At 35.4% G+C, this 18,068-nt stretch overlaps 1 protein-coding gene and 1 long non-coding RNA gene across 15 annotated transcripts in view; one reads left to right on the forward strand and one right to left on the reverse strand.

The window, feature by feature from the left end:
- Window positions 1–18,068, forward strand: part of LOC147834628 (uncharacterized) — a 282,404-nt gene that overhangs the window by 552 nt on the left and 263,784 nt on the right. For 9 of the 12 annotated variants that reach the window (XR_015502273.1, XR_015502270.1, XR_015502272.1 and 6 more), the window contains exons 1-2: window positions 586–973; window positions 3,233–3,286. This is a non-coding gene — a long non-coding RNA (uncharacterized LOC147834628). Of the gene's footprint in view, window positions 1–585; window positions 974–3,232; window positions 3,287–18,068 lie in introns of those variants that run through there. The other 3 variants (XR_015502279.1, XR_015502278.1, XR_015502280.1) reach the window with 1 other exon arrangement.
- On the reverse strand, window positions 1,739–16,681 carry itih3a.1 (inter-alpha-trypsin inhibitor heavy chain 3a, tandem duplicate 1). 3 transcript variants are annotated; one of them, NM_001020588.3, is given in 23 exon segments: window positions 1,741–1,936; window positions 1,984–2,136; window positions 2,218–2,329; window positions 3,067–3,239; window positions 4,488–4,689; window positions 6,019–6,132; window positions 6,231–6,284; window positions 7,598–7,624; window positions 7,895–8,052; window positions 8,246–8,385; window positions 8,936–9,124; window positions 9,315–9,496; window positions 9,746–9,871; window positions 10,569–10,737; window positions 10,830–10,946; window positions 11,317–11,445; window positions 12,017–12,127; window positions 12,565–12,727; window positions 12,811–12,915; window positions 14,493–14,647; window positions 14,982–15,005; window positions 16,364–16,396; window positions 16,551–16,681. In NM_001020588.3, coding segments are annotated over 21 exon segments (2,607 nt in total). In that variant the 5' UTR covers window positions 16,382–16,396; window positions 16,551–16,681; the 3' UTR covers window positions 1,741–1,936; window positions 1,984–1,997.

An 18,068-nucleotide genomic window follows, 5' to 3' on the forward strand; every position in this document is an offset into this window, starting at 1 on the left:
TTTTCTCCTTTCATCTGGGTTATCACCATACAGTGTGTGCAAAAATCCCAAACAGTTATTAAATTAAAACAATCATTCCTTCATTCATTCATTTCCCCTCATATTAATCCCTTTATTCATGATTAAAATAATCTGTGTTGCGTTTTTAATAATGAAGCGAACATATCTGCTAAATAAAAATGGCTGTTTTGCTTGTACTTTATTTTAAAAGCAAACAAAAACGAAACAAACATCAATAAACGAAACAAAAAGCAAAGCATAAACTCTATGCAACAGAAATAATTATATAACACTAACTAGGAATTATTTATTACTTATTTTTGATATCGTATTGTTATTAATAAGTCACGTTGGATAAAAGTTTCCAATTAAAAGTGACATTTAAATATGTCAAATATTGTGTGTATATTGTGTGGTTTGCATTCTTTGTCTGTCTAATGGGGATATATTTAAATGTAATACACTAATCACAACAAAGGCATAGAAAAAGGTATTTAGACATTAGTAAAACATTGATTTTACCTGGTAAAACTTATCAGCAAAGCGTTCTCGAAATTTCATGATGTATCCACGCGTGGCAAAATCACATGACTTGTACGTCGTTTGTTCCGGTTTGTTCTTTTGAGGAGAAAAAATTGCAAGGTTTCTGAAAACATATTTTATAATTGCCAGTAAATGAAACAACTGCCCAATTTCAACATACGAACTGTAAGTCAGTCTGTGGGAAATGCACGCTTAACTGTTTACTTAACAGTTTTTGCCTGATTTAATTAGGACGAATCAACACCACATGAGGTTACCAAACAAGTCACCATTGGATGGCCCCGCACATTTACATAATTGGCGGGCTTTACAGTTCAGAGTAACTGAAATATGAAGCCACCGAGAGGTAGACGTTAAAGATGTCGCCCTTCATCCCCAAATGTTTCTGAAATCTGTGCAAACGCAGGCCTATACGTTTTACAGAGTGAAGGTGAGCAACAAAAATAATTTCTGTATCAATAAATTTATTATCAATTATTATTCTGTATCAATAAAATTCATTAATGATGTAGGGCTACATAATTGTGGATACAAGGTTAAGATTTTCATTGTAATTGACACTAAACCACTCTAAACACTGAGCTGAGTCCAATTCTCGAGAATCTATTTTGTGTTAGTTGGAATTAATGTCAATATTATGATTATTATGTGCACAGTTTTCGTTTGTTGCTGAATTATGTTATTTAGCCATATTTAAGACAAGACATGCACGTTTAAATATCCAAATGATGCATTATTTAATCAAATATGTCCTACTAGCACAGGAAAAAATAAATATTGGATGATCTAAAAGATATAGACAATCTATATCTAAACACGCAAATGCTCATGAGAAAGAGCTCTTGCGCTTTCGGCAAGTCATGTAAGTTCGTTTTTTTATCATAAGATTAATGTAGTTCATTAATAAACAGTTCACTATGAGCACTCTTGCTATTTACTTATTTGTAAACTTTACCCATCTTATTTAATAATTTATTTAGGTTCTAGTGGTATTTGTAAGTGTTTGATGCAAGCAGAGCACATGTGTTTGTAGAGCATACATCGCCATCTGCTGTTAAAAACCAAGCTCAGGATTGATTTCTCAGTATTTTCTTTATATCATTTTGATGTTTCAAATGGTTCAGAGTTTTGTAAAGGTTTGTTTTCCCCATCAGGTGCATTAACATGTGCCACTGGCATAGTAACAACACAAAGCTGTTTCACATTTCTTTTTTTTTATTGAAATACAAACCATACAGTGTCTTTCTCAGAGAAGAGAGAGTAAAGAAACTTGGCTGGTATGTGTATTGAAAATATATGTGTATTAAAAACAAGTACTAAGACTGTCAATTATTTCTGTTTTGCTGTATGTTGAAGAATTGCGATCTCATAATACTTGTTTCTAATATAAATGATGTTTTAAAATTACATTTAAAGGCGGATGGCCTGGTTATGTTGATGGAGATGACTTGTTCTTAAATTGTCTTGAATAGACCAGAGACGATGTAGTCTGTAAGAACTCCATCAAGCAGTCCAGTGCCATTATTATGAATGAACCAACAGGGCACTTGTTCTCCATTTTTCACATCCTGTCTGAAATCTCTCTGGAAACCCCTGTTGACACAGAATAATAGTATGGTAACATCAAATCCTTCATGTTAAGTGCAAAGGCGAATCGTAGGTTCTTAAATGTACCTGGTAACTACAAGCTCTTGTCCTTTCACTGACATGATGGCATCTACTTTGTTTGGATCCTTTCCTGGAAATGGTTCACCCACTTTAAATTCCAGTCCATGGTAGAACTGACCTAAAGAAATGTGAACACATGAGAGCAGTAAGAGTATGTGCTGCTCAATGATTTACAGTATTAACGGATAGGAAGTTGAACAAGATTTACTCTATTTTTTGCATATTAAATTTTTAAACAAGATTACAGTATAATTCTTTATATAAGTGGTTTAGGATTAAATATAAACACTAAATTACTTGAATACTTAGTTGTATGCATGATGTAAAAATTGTTAATGTTAAAATTTTAGGCTGAAGAAAAGTGCTTATTAATCTAATGTACAGTAGATGAAAATTATAAACCTTCCTGTGATTTTTCTCTTTCAAATATTTCGCAAGTGATGTTGAACGGAGCAAGGAATTTTCCACAGTATTTCCTAAAATATTTTTTAATATAATAAGTAAATAATAAGTTTTATTTGTTTTATATCTGCTAGAATAAAATTTTTTAAAATACATTTTAAGGTCTATATTATTAGTCCCCTTAAGCAAAATTTATTTTCAATTGTCTGCAGAACAAGCCATCATTATACAATGACTAGCCTAATTATCTTAACCTGCCTAAATTAACCTAGTTAAGGCTTTAAATTGCACTTTAAGCTGAGTATCTTGAAAAATATCTAGTAAAATATTATATAAATTTTTTTTTATTGTATGTAACTATTTAAAATTACGATAATATTAGTGATACTAAAATAACAATGTATATAAAGTAATACGTTACATGTATTGTTGTACTTTTTTTTTTTAGCTTACCAAGCAGGCCATGGACATTGCTTGAAAAGAGGTGACTGTCCAAGGTGTAGAATCCAAGATAGTCTTGATGATACGGATGCCTCTCCCAGACTTTGTGCAGGATGATAAGAAACTTGACAGAATTTCTCAAAGTCACTGTTAAACTACGATCTTTGTTCACCTGCAGATCCATGCTGGAAAAAAGAAGAACAGCGGAGTCTTTGTACAACTTCTTTTAAAAGCTACACATTTCATTTAGATCACAATGTGTTTACATGGACAGTTTGTTGTATTGTAATAAAAGTAATTTTTTTTTTGTTGGGGAAGAAATGAAATATGTCATCCCACCAATCTTTGATTCAGAAGTTATATACAGATGCTTTGTTTTGGTCTAGGAAGAGGCATTTGGATTAATCAAGTTTGTGTAAATGCAGTTTTAAAGGAGACCTGTTATGCACCTTTTTACAAAATGTAAAATAGGTTTTTGATGATTCCTGAGTGCAAGTGTGCAGTTTCAGCTTAAAATACTATAGATATGGAGCCCTATCATACACCCGGCGCAATACAGCACAAGACGTTTTGACTTGATTTGTTGCTATTTTCAGACCAGTGCAACTGTAATATTCACATTTTGCACCACGTTGTTTAAATGGCAAATAAATTTGCGCCACTTTGTGGACATATGGGTGTGCTGGTCTAAAAAGGAGGTATTGTTAAGGCACATTGTTGGTGCTTTGCTAGAAATAGTTTTAAAACGAATGCGCTTAACAAATGAAATTAAATTTGTAGGCTGTTGGATGTCTTCAGTGGAGTGAGTTTCCAGCATTTCCTTACTCCACCAAAGTAAAGGAGTAAAAGTAAAGAGAAGGTAAAGAGCCCAAATGGAGGAGGCTCGTTCCTTTTCCTTGCGCTGCAGATGGTCTTCAACTGTTTTTTCGCCAGTGAAGCGTTAAGTTTTTACACTTACAAAGTTCCCCATGTAAAAGACAAATGTGCCATGGTGTGATGCAACTAACTTTTAAAGGGAATGGAAAATAAATACTGGTTGGTTTAATAAAAGATTGGTTTAATGCATGTTATGCTCAAAACACACTTATAACTCATTAAGAGAATAAGTAAAATCCACAAGCCAGGGCGCACATCATATTTTTCTATCCTTAAAATAGCAAAAGTGGATTCAGACATGCTCTTAATGCTTTTGTGCCGTGCACTTTAGACTTTGTGTCTAGATCGTTAAAATAGAGCCCATAATGTTTCATAGCTCTTTGAAACTGACCTTTTTAGGCTTTGATCATAATTGTGCCATTTTGGTGACTGTCACTTTAAATTCTAATGAGATTGCTCTCTCATCTCTGTTTTCAAAAGAAATTTTGTTGCATCAAAAGCAAAAGTTTTCCATGTAAACCTTGATACTGATTTAAATGAATAAGTGCAAATCTTACTTGGGCCCTTTAACCGTAGCAGCTTCAGCCCAGAACAGTTTTACATGTTTTCCTTTCTCGATCACTGAGATTTCCTTTGTGCTCACAGTCATTCTGACATCAAACTTCTCATGGATGATCCCAAAGCGCCCAAAATAGGTGTTTACCTTTTTCCCTGGAACGACTTTCTTATCACCAATGGTTTGGCCATTGACCACAATACCTGTGGAGGATCAAGAAACCAAACGAAAGGCCTAAAACATTTAGAAATGGTACTTTTTTCAGTATTAATATACTTTTGCATGATCCTGCAGAAGGATCAGAGGTGAATTTATTGATTGAATGGTTTAATCATCACCCATTTACTATCTAAAAAATAATATTTTAGCAAAATACATATTTAATTGTGGTTCTCCTATGTTAAAGCACCTGCCTATTTGGTGAGTATGCATGTGACAGTGCTCATTCACTAAAATTAATGTAGTTTAGTTGAAAAGGCTTATGCAAAATGGCCTTCCTTATGACTTATTTTTAAACCCTTAAAGGTGCAGTATGTAGGTTTGACACCCAGTGGTTTAACTAGCTATGCACTCCTAATTTAAACACACGCAAGCACAGGTTGCCAGATTGACAACATCAACAGGAGTGTTTATGACTATCGAGCCTAAAGGTTGATTTTAAGTGATTTTAAATCGTGTTCTAAATAAGCATTGGCACGTGATAGAAGGAATATATTTCTGATTTTTCACCTCGGATCTTGAAAATAAATTGTTTGAAATTAAACTTTAAACCTGTTAATCAGTGCAGACCAACACATATCAGTGATTCAGCATGTACATTTTAATAATGTTAAAGAGGTTTAATATGTATTAATTAAATTATGTACTTTACCATTTTGTTGGACTGCAGTGAGTGCACTATTCTGTGCTTCTGAATGGCTGTATTTAAATTTCTGTCGTATTTTGTCTGGTGCAAACAGCCAAATTGCTTATCACTGCAAATCTCATCACATATCGTGTTGTTAGGGGGTTACAATGTAACCTGCTCACCTAATGTTTACATTCATAATATTAATTAATAACCACCTCATGTGGAACTCTGAATTTGCGTCTCATTTCGGAGTCTGCTACTTTCGGTTGCATTTCGGTTGTGGGTGCCTTTCACGTTTTTTACCAAGGCAACCCGGGGTGCTGAAATATAATTGGCTAAACTGGCATTGGGCGAGTTAAAAGGATCAAAACAAAGACAGACGGCCCGGCACGGAAAGCACAAGAATATCTAACTTCACCATTGTTTTTTAGATAAACAAGAATGTTCACTTGGCATGTTTCTTCAATATCCGCAAACATATTATGGTATTATTATGCTTTAAAAGAGTCAAAAACTTACATACAGCACCTTTAATATAAAGCGGGACTCATGAACTTTGTCTTCAGCAGCTGAATTTATGCCCTTTGCTATAAAATTGCTTCATATAGCAAAGTTTAAAAAAAAATCTATTAATATATTGTATAGTCCATTTGAAATATTAAAGCTGAAAAGTTGTTCTGACCTGTAAGTGGGTCTCTAACCAGGTTGAAAATGGTACCAGGTTCATCATCAATGTTAAAGCACAGAGCATCATTCTTATCTGGCAGCTCAATGATGAAATGTGGATCTCCATCAACTGTTACATTTGACAAATTGTAAACACAAACATTGCTGATGCGCCTTAGGAACATTTACCAGCATCCCATAATAGGCAGTGCAATGCCAATGACATACCATAATATGTAGGTGCATGTGAGCTGACTGGCATGGCTGAGTAACCTGCAAAACCTAAAATTAAATAAATAAAATACAAAAACAATTGCACAAGAATATTTAATTTGCTTTGATGTAATTTCCAGGTTTAAATAAATGTTAAGACAACTTTAAGACAAACTTTAAGTCACAAATAGTAATAAATTACAAGTTTTCAGGCTCGTACAGTGTCCATTTATGACACCAATAGTTTAGTTATTCATAATATCTCACAGAATTGGTGCATTTTGTATGATCTTGCTCAGTTACTGTCCTGAGCAGGATATTTTACATAAAAGATGTTTGTATATTATTCATCACAAGACTAAAAGAGATAGCTTAAATGTTAGATCCTTTGCTATCAGGTCTGGCTAATATGGAAGCTTAGCAAATTAAACTCGAAAAATGACTTTTTCTGCTTGCTTAAACTTATTTAAAATGAGTTAAAACAACACAACTCTTATGCAGTGTTCGCACCAGACACGGCATGCGCAAATAAATAGCACTCTTCGCACGTAATTAGACGCGTGATCATTTTTTAGTTTACTCGCTTCATTCGTGCGTCAAATTTACTTCATCGTTGACACGGATTCACGTCATGGGCAGGGCTTCTGCCTGCCCGGTGACTCTAGCTTGGTAGCTAAATGGCTGACATGGATTTTATCGAGAGAGTAGCTGTGCTTTATGTGCTTTAGGAAGGCTGAAAAACAGCGTAGATTTGTTCAAAGCCGTGTCTGAGTCCACTACATCCTTTCAGAGGTGCACCCAGCTCTGTGAGTTCATCAACTCCTCCAGAAACTGGATCTGGATGATGGAAGCTTTAAGCGATGTTTCAGACTGAGCCGAGCCCAGTTTTATGAGCTGTTGTCCCACTTTGGCAGGAGAATATCCCCCCAGTACACCAACAACAGGTGCTACATCATAATCATGCCCTTACAAGCTCCTGATTGGTTAACGTGGCACGAATGTCCACTGAAGTTCAGATTTTCCAACTTGAAAGATTCACGCGTCATTCGTGCCGCAGGATGTCTATTCGCGTCTTTGCGACTTAAACTTAACATGTAAATCACTTGCGCTCGACGCTTCACCATTAAGGTTTTTTTGGACAACTTAATCGTTTTTACAAATCTTTAGTAGATTTAACATAAAACAATTAAATTAACTCAGTCGATTTGTGTTGGCACAAAATAAAGGAATTGTGTGCATTTTAATTTGGTTTTGTGATTTGCAGTTTGGTGCATTCGGACCCAGAACTTATGGAATATCAAACGTAACAATTAGACTAAGTCCTTTAAAGCAAATTTTAAAATATGTAACTTGAATTAATATGTGCTAATGCATTGACTTACCATATCTCTGAAGTTTTCCACGTTCCTCTGTGAATTAGTGTTGAAAAAAGAGTGAGTACCATGAAACTGGTTAAAAGTACTTATTAAAGTAGTCTTAATTCCATTTCTGTTTAGTTTTATTATGACTTTAGTCAGATTAAGGTCATTAAAAATGTTTACATGGTAGACTAATAATCCAGGTATTGCCTTAATCATTTTAAAATTGGATTAATGGTGTCCATGTAAATGTACTTATTGAGAATTTCTTATATGCATGGGCTTCAGAGATTCACAAACGTTCTGCTGGTTTAGTCATACCTTCAGTCAACTTGTCAGCAATTAATGTGTCATTGTTGAATTCATCTTCCGGTTTAGTAACGACCATGGAGGTAAGAGGTGTAACGAAGTTGTATTTTAACGAAAGGCTCAAAGCATCAGCAGTGGCATTGCCTTTCTCCTCTGGTGTTCCCTGGTCTCTGTCAGAAAATAATGGCTAAATATTTAAATTGAATTGAGATGGTCTGGATAAATGATTATAAATGAGGATTAAATATAAAAAATATTATTCTATGCTATATTTTCATGTGGAGTTAACTTTGGAAAGTTCTATTGTGTTGACCCATAAGAGTTTTAGGTTAGCATGCTAAAATCACGTTTTCTCAAACTCACTTTTTTTCCAAGAGCTCTTGGATGGTCAGATATGCCCAGAGACGCTCGGTGAAGTCCCCAAAGATATATGCGTCATCAGGAAAGATTGTATCCCACTTTTGTGCATTTGCCTGACCTTTGATCTCAAAATTGTTGTCAAACTGTTGCACAATAAACAAAGTAAGATTAAGATGTTAAAACTATGATGGTTGGGTTTAAGGTTTAAGGTTGGGGAAGGTGTAGATGTTAATAACGATGATTGTTTGGTTTAGGGTTGGGGAAGGTGTAGTCGTTAATACCTATGCAGGTTGGGTTTAGGGTTGGGGTAGGTGTAGACGTTAATAACTATGATGGTTGGGTTTAGGTGTGGAGTAGGTGTAGATGTTATAACTGATGGGTACAGCGGTATCTTGCTGACAACATAGCTTTGACATGTGGGTCTCCATAACTTCAGCAAACAAACCCTACTCAGTTTTTCTTGATACACAAAAATTACATACACCATTACATTTACCAGTTATCAGAATTACATTTTTTTACACGTACAGGAATGTATAAATTAAACCTCAAATAATCCAACCACCAATGTCCACATTTTGGCCATAATTTGCGATTTTTTTTTTTTATTTTTATTTATTTTTATTATTTTTTTTTTCCAGACAGTACTGGAATTATGTATTTTTTCACAGGATCTACAGATGGTTTACTCACCCCTTGTGCAGAAACTTCAATGTCGAAGTTGTTTATGTCATTTAAGTCATCAAGTCGACCAGCAACCATGATCTCAGAGCCGTTGAATAGCTGTTTAAAATGACTTCTTGTCAATGAGTTAACTGTGTTGTCCGGATAGTGAAAATTCACCTCTGACAGTAGAGGACTTGACACTTCTTCATAAAATCCCTTTAATGAAATAGTTTACAATATTAGCAATAATTTAAGTCATCATACTAGCTATTAAGTTTAACATCTCAACAACATGCAATGAAGGTACTGATCCATTAATCATTATTTATTATTTAAACCCAGCTAAATGTAACTTAAAATCATAACCCGAATTTGCATGAAATCAGTAATTTGTGAAGATTGCTACCTTCAGCTGAAGCGGAGCGTCTGAGTCCTCATAAATTCTGCGAACAATGCCATTGTTTTGCTTGCTTAAAGTATCCAAAAATCCATAATCTGCATCGTTACCAAAGGCCAAACCGAACAGAGTGATGTTCCCATCGATGGCTTTGCGAATGCTCTCTTGGATCTCAGGAAGAGATCTTGGATCTAAAAAGGAGTACAAACTATGATTTCCAAGACATAAAACAACATTCTGCAAATTATCTGACTAACATACTACAAAAAGCATGCTGCAAATAACTGAGTGATACAATGCTGTGTTTAAATTAAACTTGAAAATTTGAATTTTTTTTTTTTTTGGGGGGGTATAAGATGTGTTGGGGTTAGTTTGTATCTTTATTAAAGCTACACGTCATAGAAAATAACAGAAACATTGTTGTTGGTATTGTTACATACATTGGTTTGGTTGTCCATCAGTCAGCAAGATCATCATCAGTACCATATTCTTTGGCGCTGTACCATTCCTTTGTGCTGCGTACAGCATTTCCACACCATGTATAGTTGCATCATGCAATTCTGTACCTGAGGCAAAAACAAAAGTTTCTCACATCTAAATAATTGTGCTGAATTAATTTTATTTTCCTCCTGTTTGCAAGGCGAGAGGAGAGTTTGAGCTCAGGTAGATTTCGACAACTCCCCATGCTGTAGTAGCTAATGAACAGATTGCTCTTGAGATAACTACTTATTAGGAGCATGTCTATGGTGAAGATTTTAATTATTCAATTAACTTAAGTTGCATGTTTCAGGACGGTCGGAGGAAACCGGGGAACCTGGGAGAAACCCACGTGAGCACAGGGAGAACGTGTAAACTCCGCACAGAAGCGTTGACTAGAACCAGTGACGTTCTTGCTGCGAGGCAACAGTGCTCACCAACGGGCCACTGTGCCACCCATTTAGGAGAAGTGGGTGGAAAGGGGTGGAAAGGGGCTTCTTCAAAATAAAGATGGCTGTTATATGGAACTTGGGGTATTTATAGCAGCTTCAGGAATAGTCTGATTGGTAAATCATAAATTGGATAATGCGGAACCCGCCGCAAGCAATCATAAGCACGTGATCCTCTTAAAATAAGTTTATAAATAAACTTCACTTTGTGTACATAGAAAAAGCTTTAGATCTGTGAGCTTCTTGAGAGAAAACAGAAGTGTTGTACCAAATTAATAATGTTAATAATTTGGTCAATAATAACTTTTTTATATATATATTCCATTTTCATACTTACCACCAATAACTTCAATTGTTTTGACATATTCTTGGGCTTCTTTCACATTTTCCTCAGTTGCTTTGCTTAAATATGGCCGCCATACAACGAAAGTGGTGGAAAAGACTATGATCGCAAAGTAGTCGTCTTCGGGGAGTTCACCCAGAATGGTCCCCAAAGCTTCTTTGGTCTGATTCCAGCAACAAAGGCAGATATATGTTCAAAATATTGACAATCTATTGAAAACAGTATTCTGCCATTATTTAACACTTCACATCTCACCTGTGCCATTTTATTTCCCACCATAGAGTAACTGTTGTCTATTACAAAAACAACCATCTTTGGCACGCGTGGAAGATTGGCTGGTGCAAAAAAATGCACAAAGTATCCGTTCACAATCTGCAGACAGTAAACATGATTTATCATTTACTGTTAGTCATTTTTTGGCCATTTTATTAGTCAATAAATGCAACATTTTATTCATTCATTCATTTGTTTTCTTTTTGGCTTTGTCCCTTTATTAATCTGGGGTCACCACTGCGGAATGAACCGCCAACTTTTACAGCATATATTTAATTTAGCCTACCCAATATGCATTATTTATGCATTTTATTATTTAAAAATACCAAAAGGAAACTGAAGTCGATGGACTAATGACAATGTCTGGATTTAAGTTTCAATACATAAGAGTATAACTTATATGGACAGGACACAAAAAAAATTGTATTTTTCTTCTCATGCATGCTTTAATGTCCTAATGAAATTTGACCTGGATGTCACCGATGTCATGAGGACGATTGACATCATACGTAATGAAGAAATCTCCATCAATAAGTGTGCCGTCACACTCGGTGCATTTCCTCTGTTGATCCAGTGTTGGAGAGAAAGACACATGGGCCTGAACAAAAGTTAAATAATCATCATTAATACCATTACTTATATCCAACGAAGATACTGATATGTTATTATTCACTATTCCATATAACCTCCACCACCTCAAATTTTGCATCACCTTAGCCTTTTGACAAAAATCAGGCAGGCAGTCACAATAATGCTCAATCACTGGTCATGTATTTACTTACATTTTAATATTAGCCTTCTGTTAAATCTGTCACAAGATAATTTCTTACTTGATAAGATTACAGTACTGCAAAATGTGTTTGTAACACTTGATTTTGATGGTCCATTTGAGTATTAGCAGACTGTCTGCTTAATATCTGTTGATACTGGTCCTTCAACAGACATTTACTGACTATAACTTGCACTAACCCTAATCCCCAACCTAACAGTCTACAATCTAACAGTCTTAAATTTAGCAAACTGACCATTAAAATAAAGTGTGACCAATGTGTTTGTTTCAAGTAGCAAACATGTCATGATTGGGACCACCACCTCCTCATTTTGAGGCAGGAAAAACCCTGTATATATGACCCTGTATACTATTCATCTTTACAATTTTGAATAGTTACCTTCTTATCAGTGACAGTTTTGTCCACTAGAGGCAGCAGTTCATTGGTGATGAATGTACCGTAGGCATCCACAAATGCAATTCCCTGAGGCTCGTAGATATCTGCCACTATCTGGGGATGACAGGACAGGACTCCTCTTTTTTTTTGTTTATTATTATTATTATTATTATTATTATGAATTATTAATAAATAGATATAAAAATTATTGATCATGAAATCAAATAATTCATTTGAAGTAAAATAAATCTGGCTGCACCTGAAATAGCATTCTGCTATACTGAAATAGCATTCTGAAGGCAAAAAGGGGGACCAACCAGGTACTAGTAAGGTGTAGCTAATAAAGTGGCCGGTGAGTTTATATGTGTGGGTAGTTGGCAAGTAACATTAAAGTGTTTACTTTTACATTTAAAGAATTGAAATCTTTTACAAGTATAAATGTAAAATAAAAACATTATTAGTTTTTAATCTTTTTGCAATTCACTCTTAAAAATATACATGTGACTTCAGTTTCATGCTCTAAGATCTTCTGTGGTTGTTTAATAATAAACCTCAAAGTGCTGGACCAGCTGTTTGGGTTTGACTCTGATCATGAGCTCATATTTGCTAAACCTCCGCTGAAGAAGTTCCTCATGGGTCAGAATGAATGTGACACTGCTCTTTGCTGCGACGTTCACTGAAACAGAAAACTTTTCCATTTTTCTACCCGAAGCCCTGGGAAAATATCAATTTGTTAGTTTCAAGTTTGCATTAAGCAGTCTAAAAGTTGTGTTGGCTATTAGTTTTTGTCTTCCCACTTGACTAAACCAGCAGTCCGGCCTGAAGAAACAGCCCTCTGATACTGCTGCTGGGCCTTCTCTTTTTCCTTCACCACACCAGTGTACATCTTGCCATCAATCTCCCTAAATAAAAAAAAAAAAAAAAAAACATGCTGCACACTGTAAAATATATCTGTTAATTAACAGTTTCCGTATTTTGTGTTTCCTGTTTATTTACGGTTGTGAATTGCATTATGGGAGCTTGATATCTGCTCTGTTGACTTCTGATTTTAAACTCTACAGTTGAACTTTTATGGATGTTTTAGTAGTTTAAAACAATATAATGTAGATGAAATAATAAATGGAGAAATAAGTCTGTAAAATAACAGAAAATGCAATGGCAGATTTTTGTTGCACAATATACAACACCAACCCAGACAATATATCACTTCAAACTATTAATAATGTTCATAAAAACCTTTTTTTTCCCAGCCGATTTGAATGTTATCACACGATTGAATGTGCATTATCAGTGGTTATTAGCTGATAGGTATAGGCCAGTAGGGGCCTTCTGCACCTACTAGTTAGTTATCATCTATCCACATGGTTAATCAGCTATAGATCACATACGGCGATGGCTGGAAGTTTAAGAATTATTAGAATCAGAATTATTAGAATAAGAATAGAATTCTAATAGAATTATTAGAATAAGAATTATTTATATCATTTATAAAATTTCCTATAAATTGTATTTTCTGAACATCTACCCCAACCTTAAACCCAATCATCACAGTAATGTAAGAAAACACATCTGGATCTGAAGTGTTTTCAATTTGTATAGCTGATTAACCCAGCACAGGCTCATAACCCATTCACACGGGGTGTCAGCGTCAACGCTTCCCATTCACTTCCGTCCGCGCCATTACAGGGGTGATGCTCCCTGCAAAAGTTTCTCAACTTTTCTAGCGGCGATGGAAGCGTCAGCCAATCCGATTGCTTGTATGCAAATAAACCAGCTCAGACTGTGGCCTATTGCTGACTAATTTCTTTGGCTAACGCGTCTATGACGATCGCGTCAGCCCCAACTTTAGACACGCCCTCTGTCAAGTGTTGACACTGAAGCCCCGTGTGAATGGGAATTCAGCGTTTGCTTACAAAAAGAAAGCCATATGTACCTCCGGCTACATATTTCGCGGTCTCCAGAAACGTCCACGAGACTACGTTTTGAAAATGAGCCTGGGTTGGATTAACCATGAGAAATATTTATATTATTCATTCAATTTCCCATGAATTGTATTTTATTAATGTCTACCCCTATCCTAAATTTAACAGTCACAGTGATTTGTAAAAACAGATCTGGATCTAGAGTTTTCTTAGTTAGTATAGTTGATTTAACCACGTGGATGGATAATAACAGCTTTCTGAGCTACTAGTAGGCACAGAAGGCCCCTACTGGTCCATATCTATCTGATAACCACTGATAACGCCCATCCCATTAAGTGATAACATTCGAAGCAGGTTGTTGGAAGAAAGATCAATGTCCCATAATGCAATTCCAAAACAAAGACAAAATTTACAAAAATATAAACATGAATCACAAAATGCGGACATATACTAATTGACGGATATTTTTACAGTGCAGTAATGGGTTTATTGATTTATCAATGGAGTATATATGGAGTATTGATTTATCAAATGAATTCAGAGGGAAATGAACTGACATGCTGAAGTTGGTGATGAAGGAGGTCTTGGGTAACTCCACCTCAAAGAACACTTCCTGTGAGACGTTGGCCTTATTGAGAGCTTTAGTGGTCATGACTGTGTGGGCGAAACGTGATGTGACTTTGCAGTCCACCTTCACACTCTGCACCTCTATCTGAAAATCAAAACAAACAGGAAATGAAGCAGTGATGTATTTGGTAATTTCCACATTTTGTTGCTCCTGTCACTTAACTTCTGTGCATTGCTGGGTAACTGATATCTAAACTTGTTGCAACAAAGATATTTTATTTCTTATTAATTTAAGCAGATGCTTTTAATGAAACCTTTTCAATACTCAGCTCCGCAAATCACACAACTGGAGTCAAATGGCAAAAGACTTTACAACTTTGATTTTTCTCTATTGACTGCTGATGTATTTGCATATTCATACAGACAATAGTCAAATAAAATTGCATTCATAGACAATGAAGACAATGAAAAGTTCCCACCTCAGCACTGCTCACACTTCGCTTCTGTAAGGAGGCAATTAGGAAATCAATTATTTGGGATTGCACATTCACTATACAGAGAGTAAAGTTAATGCTGTGTATTAGTTGACTTGTTTATAATTCTCAAAATAAAATTGCAATGCTGTTCATCAGTGGTTCTCAACCTTTTCAACTGAAAGTCTCGCTATTATTGTTGTAGTATATTGGCTCTGGTATTTTGACTATACTGCTTGTTTTTTAATTTGATCTTTTTTTAAAAACTTAATTAAATATAATTTACATGTATATAAATAAAAGTAGTGAATTAATTTGAAATATTATTTAAAATTTCATCTCTGAGATTAATTGTTTAGGCTAACTTACCACTTTAAGAGGAGATTGTACAATATTAGTTGATGCTAGTTTACCCAATTACGAACATTGCATTTATTACAGTACCTATTCATCTTTGTTAACGTTTGTTAATAAACATTCAGTTGTTTATTGTTCATTGTTTAAAACTAAACTCATGCAAAACTAAAACTAAATGCATTTCTCCACTAATAGTAATAGAAACAAATAGTCCGGGAGAAAGTTTTGTGTATTGTCATAAACAAAGGCAGAACGTAGTTTGAACTGTGAATGAAAAAAGAAAGATTGACAGGCATATCGACGGGAAGCGTTAAACTGAACATGAATTTAACCATGTGAATATTCATTTATTTTTCACATTAAAATAAAGAATGGCTTTAGAACAATTGGGATATAGTTGGCCTACATGACAACTTTCCAGTGCCTTATAATAGAGTACCTTAGTTTGCTTATAAACACAAAACATAGTGCATGCGCAAGATCGGATTTGGATTAGTACTAGCTGCCTGATACCCCATCAAGCCAATATATGCTGTATCCAACTGATATGATATCTGATCTAAGTATCGGGATCAGTGCATTCCAAGTTATGATTGTGTTTGGAGGTATATGTTACATTTTCGAACAAAAATTGTTAATCCAGGATCGCATGATACTTAGCAAAATCATGACACCAGTAGTACTGTATATGCTGCTGTTCTGTCGCCATATTGTGGAAATAAAATCTTTGCTAAAGTTTTCAAGCATTTTTAAAATAGAAATTTTAGAAAAAATCTATGTTGCTGGTGGTTAGGACAAAAACTCCATTTAACATAAAAGATGCCTTTTAAAGCATGTCATGTAGCCATGTTGTGTGTAGTTAGGACATGGTATTAGACTTAATACATATATATATACAGTTAAACAATTTGAGGTTACAGACTCATTTGTAAGTTTGCTAAGGCACTTCTATGGGCCTCATTCCCCTGGTTGAGAACCACTGCTGTATGATTTAATGGTATATTAGATTTTTAGGAAAGTAGTTACAGTACTTTTAAGTGTTTGGTCATGGTGGTATCGTCGTGCTGATGGGGTATAAAAGGATGCGTTACTGTACCAATAATAAACATTTTACCCCTTTTTTTGGCCTTTTATTACCATTGAATGAGCACTGACCACATTAATCTGTTAAAAATATTCAAAACTTATTATCAGTGCAGACCTAATAAGCAGACCTACCCAATGTCCATTGCTCTTTGAAATGAAGAGCGTCTCATATGACCATGAAGTAAAAGAGATGTACAAAAACACGCATAAAATCCACCTTGAAGACATGGCACACCATCCACTTTAACACATTCAGGATTTGTGAAGACTCTGAACCTTTGTGTATATTTTGTGCTTGTGCAAATACACATCTGAGTGGGAGTGGAGAGTTAGTGATCTTTGTTCCTAAATTCCCAATAATGTCATTGATTTGATGCTTAGGGTTTTGCAATAGGCAAGGCAAGTTTATTTATATAGCACATTTTATGAATAAATGGCAGCTTAATATCCTTTACATGAACAAGAGGATTCAAAATAATTCTAAAATGCTGAAAGAGTATTTACCCTGCTTTGAGTGAACTCAAATTGGAATTTCTATTTACTCAATCATAGTGATTTGTTTGGTTTATATTCAGTGAGCATGTATGAACTGTATTGAGGGTCTAGGCCAGGTAGTGATTTTTGAAACATTAATAACACTTTAAAATCTATTCTAAAAGTAATTGGATGGCAGTGTAAAGATTTTCTAAATCTGGTTAGAATCCTGGCAGCGTTCTGGTTGAGCTGTCTTTACTGGAAACAAAGCATTTAATCCTGGCAATGTTTCTGAGATGATTATGTGCAGATTTAGTTTGATTAGACATGACTACTGAAAAAACTACCACCCCAAATCAGAAAAAGTTGGCACAGTGTGAAACATGCAAATAAAAAGAGGTAGTGTTTTTAAAGTTTACTTTGACTTGTATTTCAACCTAGGTGCAACCTAGTTTTCCCATGTGGTCTCCTATCCAGGTACAGCCCTGCTTAGGCTCAATGATTAACCCGTCTTGGGCTGCAGGGTGATATGGCTGTGATATCCTTAAGTTTGAATTTGGTGATACGTAAGGTTTATTTATAAACTGATTCCGAGAGGATCACGTGCTTATAATTTATCACGGCCGGTCTCGTATTAGCTAATCATTATCTTCCAATCATATGAGTCATAAGCTACTATAAATAACCACAGTTTTCAGTCCACTTTATCTTCGTTTGGAAGAAACCCCTCTTCCTCCCCAATTCTCCTCCATTACCATTGATCGGGCGGCACGGCAGTCCAGTGGTTAGCACTGTGAGCCCCACATGGAAGAACACTGTAGGCCATGATCCTGCCAGGCAGGTAGGCGTTTCTGTGAGGAGTTTGTATATCCTCCCCATGTCCGCGTGCGTTTTCTCCAGGTTCTCCCGTTTCCTATCACCGTCTAAAGATATACTTCATGCATAACAGTCAAGCACTTGTCTAGCCCCTTTTCTCTCGTGTTCCCTTAGCTACCTCAGCCGGGGAGTTCTGAGATCCACCGAGCTCAAGCTCCCCTCTCGCTCTGCGAACGGGAGGAAGCCCCGGGCTCGAGGATCCCGGGACAGCATGCCAAACAAGCTTTTGATAGATCATCAGCTAAGTGTGAACTCTTGAAAATACAAAAAGTGAGCAAAATTGCAAAAATTCTTTGTTTA

Source organism: Danio rerio, chromosome 11 (genome assembly GCF_052040795.2).
Source record: "Danio rerio strain M-AB ecotype USA chromosome 11, GRCz13ab, whole genome shotgun sequence".
NCBI lineage: Eukaryota > Metazoa > Chordata > Actinopteri > Cypriniformes > Danionidae > Danio > Danio rerio.